Source organism: Halichoeres trimaculatus, unplaced genomic scaffold, assembly GCF_033239565.1.
Source record: "Halichoeres trimaculatus isolate MK-OKI-2021-1 unplaced genomic scaffold, fHalTri1.1 fHalTri1_scaffold_11, whole genome shotgun sequence".
Classification (NCBI taxonomy): Eukaryota; Metazoa; Chordata; class Actinopteri; order Labriformes; family Labridae; genus Halichoeres; species Halichoeres trimaculatus.
Window position 1 is genome coordinate 5834878 of NW_027437189.1, and position 10105 is coordinate 5844982.

Here is a 10105-nt window from a genome sequence, read left to right on the forward strand (position 1 = left end):
CATAGCAGTCTTTCTTTGGGAAAATTTTACATAATTAGTTAAATAAGATGCATATTTTAGTCTGTGGATGTTATGGCACGCAATTGATTTCAGAATGTTAAACAAAATAAGCCATAAATTAAGAATTGGACCAACTTTTCAAAAGAAAATGATGCAAACAAGCACAAACTTATCGCTTTGTCTTGAAAAGATACTGATGTAATTAGATTAGATTAGGGCTGGGGGATTTATTGATGTTTAAAAACTAACTTTTACGGCATACAAAGCATATTTACAGCCTGGTTCAAAAAACAGCTTGGGTCTAAAACGGTGATTTCACTATCAGCAAAAACTGTACGGTAAGTGAATATTTTATATAGGATCGTTTGATTGTCCAATCAGAGACACGGCTCAGGTCACGTGACTGACGAGCCCCCTGTAGCCGTTTGAAAGGAAACTCACAGCCGGCGTCATTACGAACGTGGCTACGTCCGCGGATTAGCTTCATTTCAAGAGTCAGGAACAGACGGGTGACGTCGCGGGGGGTATGTCCATGTTTTATACCGTCTATGGTCCCCTTCTATTTCTACTCTCCCTTTCTGTGTGTCTGTATTTCTTACACACAGCGTCTTTAATCTACCTACCTAGCTCTGTGACGCGACCAACACCCCTCCTACTCACTCCGCGACGACACGGAGACCGTTTCAGTCACCGAGAAAAAGTTAGTCAAAGATAAATGATGGCTCGGTAATTTGGTGACGGTTTGGATACAGTGTGTCAGTATGAACACGTTTAATGTTAAAAACTGTCGAAAACCTGTTTCCTGAGTGCTGTAAGACGTTTGGTGTTAGATGAAACAGTATTAACAGCCGCTTCTGAGCAGAGTGCCGAAAGTGCCGGCAAAAAAACAACAGAGAAACACGACACTCCTTTCCTATTGGTCGAAAGCGCGTCACCTCAGCCAATCAGAAAAGTCATATGGTTGCTAGGAGAGAGGGGAAGTTCTGGGAGTTAAAACATGCGCGAAAGTGGGTTTTAATGTATTTGTGACTTTTCACCTGTTTGGATTACGCAGTGTGTACATGGTGTGTAGCAATGAGGCAATTAATGACTATTATTCTGTAAAATCTTGTTGACACCTGGTGGTTTTGTAAATAGTTGTACAAAATGCCTGGCAATTTCCTGTTTTAATGCAAAAAGCCAATAGTATTGTTTGCTAAATTTGTACATTACGTTTGAAATTTACTATTTATTTGCATTATAAGTTCTGTGAAATTAATCGCTGCATGTTTGCGGCTTCCAAATAAAAAAAATAAGACTTTTCCTACTTGATTTTTTTCAAACAAAGGTCCAATGGGTTCATACTTCAAATGGAAACATAATTAATATGAATAATCATAATAAATATCAACAAACATATCGAGTGTTGCCATTCTAGTTTGATTGTCCTTTAAAATTTAAGATTTCACACATTTTTTTCCCTCAATTAAATTATTACAGGCTTGACGAGCACACTGATGCCTCAAAATGAGACGTGTTTTGCATCTAACCATCAGAGTTTAGAAACACAAAGGCAGCTCACAAATGGAGGATACCACACAGCACTTTGTCCTTGTGTTTTTACTTCAGTTTGACCAAAAAAGTACAAAGAAAACATGAGCATTAAATAACTGACTGATTAAATCGTGGAAGAAAAGATGTGCATTCATTCAAATCCTTTGTTGTTCTCGCAAATTTGTTTACTGAAACCAAAACAAAGACTGATCCGATGAGCAAACCAAACACAGAAGCGTAAAATCTAAGTCGTTCAGGTCGAGTCCTTCCCGAGGATGTGATATAAGGAGTGAACAAAAAGTCCGCACTGGGGCAGCTGTCAGAGTCCATTTCAGCCCTCAGCTTTCATCAGCCTCCAGGTTAATGTTGTTACCAAACTTGGCGTAGAGCTGGACCTTCAGATCCCCCAGCAGCTCCTGTATCGCAGACACCCGGCCCTCAAGACCTTTGACCTCCTGCTCGAGAGCTTCCTGAACACAGAGGGACAAAAACTCAGCTGAATTTATCCGCATGAGGCGATCGGGTTACGGAGAGTTTTAAAAACAGTTTTCATAAAGTGATCCTGCTGGATGACTCAGTGTACACTGTGTCTAAAGGCTGGAGGAGGAAACTTGAATAATGATGATTATAAATGATAATCAGCAGATAGGAGATGAGAAATTAGCTGGTTTCACACATCTGTTGTTCAGTGTGTGTGTCAAGCTGCTCCTCATTTGTCAGTCAAAGCCTTTGCAGCAAAATCAGAAAAACCAAGGACTAACAGGAGGGGACAGAGGGGAGGGCGGGCATCGATCTGACCTTCCTCTCAGTCAGTTCCTGCTCTCTCTGTAGTTTATCAGCTTTAAGATTCTGAATCTGACCAGCTTAGTCCTCCAAAAGGGCTCTGAGGAGGCTCCTCCACGCCCCTGTGTGCACACTGCCATCTGGCTGCTAACGTCTGAGTGATTCTATAATTAGGGGTACATTTCATGCCCATGGTATATACTAAACAATTTTACTAAGTATTCATTTTGAGCAATGACCAATTTTACAGTGGGTCGTTTGGGTGATATTTCACTTTTATTTAATACAGAAATGTAACAGGTTCCATCATTTATTTAGCTAAAAATGCAAATCATGGAATTTGCAGTTTTTGTGCTGTCTGATGTCTCAAATGTCAAGTTTGCTCTTCAAATTTAACACTAGAATACATATTTGTGTTTATTAATTTCAGTATTATTTGTTTAAAATATGACAAATGTATTTTTAAAACTATTTTAATAATTTATATGGATAAAATTATTCATTTCGTGTGTGTCTGAGAAATCAGAGTCTACTGTGTTACCCATTGAAAAAACCCTATAAATCAGCAATGGTTTGCTCCAAAGTCACATGACTTAAATCATTCAAAGTCAGAAGAAAGTGTTGCATATTTTAACTCCTCCTCATCAGTATTTCACCAGAATGATTGTCTGAACATGGGGCGCATTAATTGTTCATCAACTGTGTTACCAACATTTTCTAGTGTTCCTGCAATAAATGTTAAAACAAACAAAAAAAAAAACTGTGAAGAAAATGCACAGAAATATGAGGTGATGGAGGTCAGGTGGTGCCATGTTCACGGTCTCTAGAAAATGTCAACTGTGTGCCATCACAACATTTAATGTTGTAGACACAGGTTGGTCCCGTCAACCGTGTTACTGGGACTTTTGTGCCATAATTCTTTTTAAATTTAGTCTAAATTGTGATATAAAATTTTTATATATTTGTTTTATTTATTTATGACATTATTCATATCATACTTAAGCACTTTTTTATCCATTTATTTTCTCAAGCTTTATAGTTTTATGTCTTACTTTAAATGTCTTATAGTTTTATGGTTTTGTACTATGTTTTTATTCCATATCTACAGTGTTTCCTCAGCACTGAGGCCTGGGACAGGGACTGGTTGGGGTGTCTCTGCCTCGTGGTGAATATCAAGTTGGGCAGGTGGGGGGGGCCTATGGTAGTGTTTTGCTGCTGTGGGCCTCTTGAAAGCCTGTAGTGGGTGGGGGCCGGATAAAGGTGTCCCGATCTTGGGCCATGAGTAGCGCCCGGTGCAGACGGTCCTGTAAGTGCGTTTCCTGTCCTGGCTCCTCTGTACTCAGCTATAGGTTTAAAAATACAGTAAATTTGAGAGAGTGTGTGTGTGCGTGGGTTGGTGGGTGTCTAAGTTTGTATGTGCTCGGCAGGGGTCAAGGTTAGGGATGGGCACCTTTCACATTTGAAACGATATGGTACTAATGCCCGGTACCTGGCAATTGGTACCGGTACTCAACAGTACTAATTTTCAGTACTTTTTGAGTTTTTATTTGTTTATGTGGTAAAAATATCAATTTGTGTAATATTAAAATATTAAAAAATTCAATTTCACAAATTTATTCTTTAATATAAAACCTTGCAATGCTGTGTTCATGTCCAACATGGAAAATTGCCTTCTCTCCCACTCCTTAACAGTCATAAGGATGAATTTAGGTACCTAAACATGGTACCTTTTGATTTTACGTGAATTGGTACCTTTGACAAAATTTGGTCAGTACCTATAAAAGTACCTAATTTGGTACCCATCCCTAACACCATCTGGGAGTTATATCACATTACAAGTGGGGATGAATAAAACCAGTGAAGAAAAACACTTTCTGGGTGAGACAATAGTCACATGGTTAGGGATGGGTACCTTTCACATTTGAAATGATATGGTACTGATGCTCGGTACTTTTTTGTGTTTATGTGGGAAAAATATCAATTTGTTTAATAATAAAATATATTTTTTCTATTTAACATATTTATTCTTCAATATATAACCTTGCAATGCTGTGTTCATATCCAACATGGGAAATCACCTACTTTACATACAATATCAGTACATCCCTCACAGTCACTGGGGTGAATTTAGGTACCTAAACATGGTACCTTTTGATTTTACATGAATTAGTACCCGGTACTTTTGATAGAATTCGGTCGGTACCCGCAAAAGTACCTAATTTGGTACCTATCCCTAGTCTAGGTAGAGTGGGAAAGGGTAAGGGTTGTTTTTAGACATATAAAGCACTTTGTGCTACATTTCTTGGTATGAAAAGTGCTATTCAATAAATTTTGATTGATTGGTTGATTGATAAATGATGAGGGACATTTCCAGGGAGAGTAGTCTTTCAAAGAAACATAGAATAACTCTAAATTCAGTATATTATGGATTTATATAAAAAAAAATAGTCACAACTTTTGTCTGTAACACAGTTGAAAAAATTAAGCTCCAAATTTTTATTGTAACTTATATACTAAAGAATTCATTAGAGCTTAAGTTTGCCAACTAATGAATTAAGTACATTTGTACAATTTGCAATCAAATAGAAAATCCCCTTTTTGTAAACCTGAAATGTGTCCCTAATTAATAGAACCACCCTTTGCTGCAAACTACTGCAATGGAAACTACAAAATAATTTTGGCTACAAAACGGTACAGATGTGCAATTTATTGTCCCATTTATTACAGATGATAAATCATCACGTGTTTCTGTAAATTCTGTGGTTCCAGTCCAGGTTCAGAGCCTCTGTCAGACTTTTAAAGCAACAGACTGAGGTATGACTCGCTTCAGGAGTAAATGCCAAGCTTCTGTTTTGGTTCACAAATCAACAGAGCCATATTTTAAGATTATTCTCCGTGGGACTGTGATTTGCAGCAGCTAGGCAAATAAATAAATGAGCACCGAGCAGCATCTGTACGAGCAGATTCATTAAATCAGGAGATCAGTGAGGGTTTGGAAAGGATTTCAAGTTTGGAGAACTTCTTCAATGTTTGATTTCTGATTAAAAGCACCAAAGCAATTTCTTTATTTTTTTCTTTTTATTAATCACAAACAGATTCTTTTTTTTTTTTATTAAGGGCTGATCAAACTAATCCGTGTATCTATCACTGGATGTAAATTCTTCTTGACTGTGTTATTAATGATTCTTTAACTGATACCTACAGAGCTAAAAGAATACAAACCCACCTTAGCAGCCTCCAGCATCTCCTGTGTTTCCTCCTGGGTGTGACTGATAAACACATCCCCAATTTGATAGGGGATCAACAGAGAGTCGTCATCAAACATCATCAGGTCATCACTGGCGTCCTGGAGGTTCTGCAGCGCTTTCTGCACGGAGACATTAGCAGACCATTAGCAGGCTCATTAATCAGGGCGTTAGCAGCTGAGACCTTCAGAGCACATGGAGCTGTGACTCATCTGAGCAAACAAAGCTGATGGGATAGACATTATGGCCTTGATGAATCGTGCCGTGTTAAGTTAAGAGGTGTGGGCTGGGTTCGAGGGTAGAATAAACACAGTAAAGTGACCATTTAGTTTACTCAACACCTTCTAACAACAGTTCAACAAACATTTCAAGTTCTCACTGAACTATGACTCTTTCAGTGAGCTGGATCCACTTTGGATCACACTCTGGCCTCTGTTCAACTTAGTGCGGGAGTGTCCAACTTTGGCTGGTAGTGTGTTCAATCTAGGGCTGCAGCTATCGAATAGTTTAGTATTCGAGTATTCTACTGAAAATTCTATCGATTAACCGAGTAATCGGATAAAACAGATTTTTTTCAGCAAAAGAGCAATAATTAAAAAAAAAAATGTGTTAAACAAGTGAAAAAACATGTCACTTGGGTAATAAATTTTAAATTCAATGGTATCTGTCTAGATATGAGACATTTTAAATAGAAATTAAAACATTGACGTAATCCCCTTATATGCATAACAAGTCATTTGCATGTAACGGTCGTGGACGCTGAAGCAGAGAGGAATAGTATCGTAGGATGGGTCTGTAAAGTCACTTAATATAGCGTCAGCTCTATTTGCAACATCAAAAGTATACTATTCTTTGATCTTTTAAAATTAAACGATTCCTCGAGGCAGAAAAAATTCCTTGATCAGCTTTTGAAATCGAGTTACTCGAATTATTAGAGGAATCGTTTCAGCCCTAGATCAATCTCATGACAGCAAAAAGTTTTTAAACTGCCTAACTTTTTTTCAAGACAACAGATAGCCATGTTTTTATGATTTCCTTTTATGTGCTTCTCTGGTGACACAGGAGATAATGTTAGTTTTCCCACTTTATGGATCAGTTCACTTGTTTGTTTTTTATCTTTAAATTGCCTTTTCTCTTTCTCAGATTCTTATATAAAAAAGTGAGTTTAAAAATGGCATATTTCCCCCTGTGAAACTGCTGTCCTTGAGAATGAGCTCTCATTTCACATGGAAAGGAGAAGTGAAAGATGATGCAACATTATTTGTATGATCTCCTACTGATTTGACTGTAATGCAAAAATTAATCATTAATCATCAAAAGGGATGTAACAATGCACTGCAACACAGTTAAAATACATACAAATGTGTGAGGTTTCAAAACGCGGTTTAAACAGCAGAGGCTGATTTTCCATGAGGGAGAAAAAAAAAAAAAAAAAACATGTCAATCCCAGACTTGAACACATGCAAGCCTGACACTGTTTATTTGAAGAGATTTTGTTCATTTGTATTATTCATTTAGTTATTTTGAAAATAGATTTGTTTATATTCAAAATAAAATATAACTTCACTTGCACTTTTAAGAAAACAACAAACTTTGTTTTATACAGTTTACCCTACCTCAGACAATAAAAAGGAATTCTCTTTAATTTGTTAAAAATAAGAGAAAACATACCATGCAGTTTTTATACATCAATATATACATGAGTGAGTGTGTGTCTGCGTTTTAAATTTTGCATTCATTGCATGGTTTGTGTTCTGCAGTTGCAAAAACAATTAAAAGAATCTTTTTCAGTCATATTTTGTCTGTGAGCTCATCCTGTTTAAAAAATTGTCAGAAAATCGCAATGAAAACCCAGTATCGTAAATGAAATCGAATCATGAGTTGAGTGTATTGTTACATCCCAAATCATCAACCATTAACACAAAATAATTATTTTTCCTTGTTATTTAAAATATTGATTAGTTTGCCCTTTATTTCTTTCACATTTACTGTTTTAACCAATATCTGTGATGTGTATTTATTAATGCTTTGTCATTGCACAGATATGTCGATAAAGCTTGTTGAATTAAATTGAATGTTTGAAAAAAAAAAAAAAAAAAAGAAGTAAAATGTAAAACATATTGCTATTACAGAACACGTTGTTACCATGTAAATTTCAGAAACACAACAGACTTCATGTTTCACAACAACTCAGATAACAAAAGTTTTATCAGGGACCTAAACCTCCCTCTCAGTCATGACAGGTAGAAGTAGCAGTTATAATAAAAAATTTAAAAAAAAGAAGAGAGGCAGAGGAACAATGGCACTTTTTAACATGTTAACATGTTTATTGTCAGATACTTGGTTTTATTTCTTTCCAGATTTATCAACCAACATCTATTTTATTTCTTTCCCATCTTATTGTTATTTTCCTTCGTTTTTATTGATTTTTTAAAATTAATTTTTCCCTCTGAGCACTTTTGACCATCTTGACTCATGCTAATTGTTTGTTATTACTAAAACAAGGCTGACTCACCCCTGCAAACTATGTCTACGTGTACAAATATAGTAATCTTGAACCTTGGCAGTATTTGTTGTTGTAAGTTCATCATAACTTTTGATAATATTTCATAATTGTGATGGAATTTCTGTGCTGTAGGAGAAAATGTGTCCTTGATTCCTGTATGGTTGAACCTCGGGTCAGATGAGCAGGGTAACCCTCCCTGGGTGATAAGTTAAGCAGGGTTGCTATGGTAATCAAGGTCTCTCGCCTTAATACCGTCTATATTTACATCATTTGTCAGAGCACAGTTATATCTACACTTTAAACAAACTTGACTCAAGTGAAGTGGTCTGTGAAAATAAACTTAACATTGGACCTCATTATTTATGTCTTAGTGCAAATTGGCACAGCCAGTGTGTGTTGCAGCTTACTTTCTTTGCTTCTATTTCATTCTTCAGCTCCGTCATCCGACTCGTGTTTCTGGCAAACTTATTGATCTTCTGCTGATCCTCAAATGTGACGTTGACATCTTCAACCCCCTGCAGACGAGAGGACATGAGTGAAATCAGTGGCTAACTGTGACAGTTACTCTAAACACAGCAGAGACGAATGATCTGAGCAGCTAACGTTACATAGATAAGGAGCTAAAGACGATAGCATGGGCGCTGCCCTGCCAGGAAACATTAGCAAGAAACTTTTGAATCCACTTTATTATTACACTTCGGTTCTAAGACACTTTGAAATCGATTAACGCCTGAAGAACTGTAGCTCTTACAAGCTACGTCGTTTCCAAGCTGGCTAACGGTAAAGCTAATGCTAACTCCCATTGACATGAGCCACGCGAGGGTGTGTCCAAGACGTAAAATCTACCACAAAACAAAAAATTTGAGCCTTTACTCTCAAACAAACAACATCTAATTTCTCTTAAATAAATCCAAAGAATGCGCAGAAACAGACTCTATGATAATACAAAGAGAAGTTATATTAATTTTAGATTACCACAGGTCCCTTTATGGTGGCTGCCATCTTGGCTTCCTCGGCTGCAAGGAACCGGTGAACACAACGTGATGATACAGATGTACTGCCCCCTAGTGAGAAGAACGCTGAAGTGCGCGTAAGTAAAGGACTTTTATATCTAATTTTAAGTTTTTGAAGCCCGTTCCTGTTCGGGTGAAAGAGTAACTTGCAAATGTTATTTGTTTCGTTTGTTTATTTCCTCTTCATTATTTTTTTAAATTGAATTTATCTGATTAATTGGAAAAAAAAGTTACCTCTTTCCGCAAGGTAAAAAAGAAATAAAGAAATAAATCAAATTTAAAAAAAAACAAACAAACAAAAAAAAACACCCCCATAGATTTGAATTAGTATCTCTTATTTAAAGAGTTATAAGGTTTTTTTTTAATCTTATTGTTATGACTCACTACAGCAAAATCTTCTCTGAAATTTTGTTTTATTTAGGACAAGTATTATTATTTTTCTTTTTTTTTTTTAAATTGAGTATGTTTCCCTATATATTTTATTCATATTTTTACCCAGCAGAAATGGGCTTTCATAGTTCTTTGACTTCTCTCTTTACAATGGCACTTTCTGGTTGTGACTCCTGGTTTGGTCTTTTTGTTGACTTTTTTTTGTCTTTACTTGTTACCCCATTTCTTCTCTTTTATTTTGTTATTTAGTTTGTCTTTTATTTGCCTAAGCTTTTTTAATGTCCTCTACATCTTATAAATCTGTGTTATTGTGTTGTTGCATTTATTTCTGTCATGATTTTCAGTATTACCATTATTTCAAGTTTACTTTAATTACATTAAAAAAATAAAAACTTAAATTTGTCTCTTATTATAATTATAACGCGTGTATCCTTTTATTTTTTCTTCTACTGTCTTATCTTTCACCATTTCTGGTTTTATATTGTTTTTTATTTTGCTCTCAGACTTCCGTTGTCAAGCACTTTGTAAACTAATGGTTTCAGTGGTAGTGTATAAATAAAGTTGTTATTATTGTTATAATTATTATTGGTCATGAGTGAGATGATGACTATGACGTCAGAAATGTCCCTTATTCT

At 36.0% G+C, this 10105-nt stretch overlaps 1 protein-coding gene across 1 annotated transcript; it reads right to left on the reverse strand.

Moving 5' to 3' along the window:
• Positions 1–1570: 1570 nt before the first annotated feature.
• pfdn4 (prefoldin subunit 4) lies at positions 1571–9139 on the reverse strand. The gene is made up of 4 exons (XM_074681703.1): positions 9043–9139; positions 8475–8582; positions 5543–5683; positions 1571–2003 (listed from the first exon to the last, which is right to left on the reverse strand). Exons 1-4 carry the CDS (start codon positions 9067–9069, stop codon positions 1872–1874), a joined length of 408 nt encoding a protein of 135 aa, XP_074537804.1. The 5' UTR covers positions 9070–9139; the 3' UTR covers positions 1571–1871.
• Between the last annotated feature and the right edge of the window lie 966 nt (positions 9140–10105).

Bases quoted from the DNA above. Each gene is read 5' to 3' on its own strand.
- pfdn4 (XM_074681703.1), bottom strand. From the start codon at position 9,069: ATGGCAGCCACCATAAAGGGACCTGTG. The intron at 8,583-9,042 runs GTAATCTAAAAT...TCTCGTCTGCAG, and splicing joins CCACCATAAAGGGACCTGTG to GGGGTTGAAGATGTCAACGT. The intron at 2,004-5,542 runs GTGGGTTTGTAT...CTCTGTGTTCAG, and splicing joins AGATGCTGGAGGCTGCTAAG to GAAGCTCTCGAGCAGGAGGT.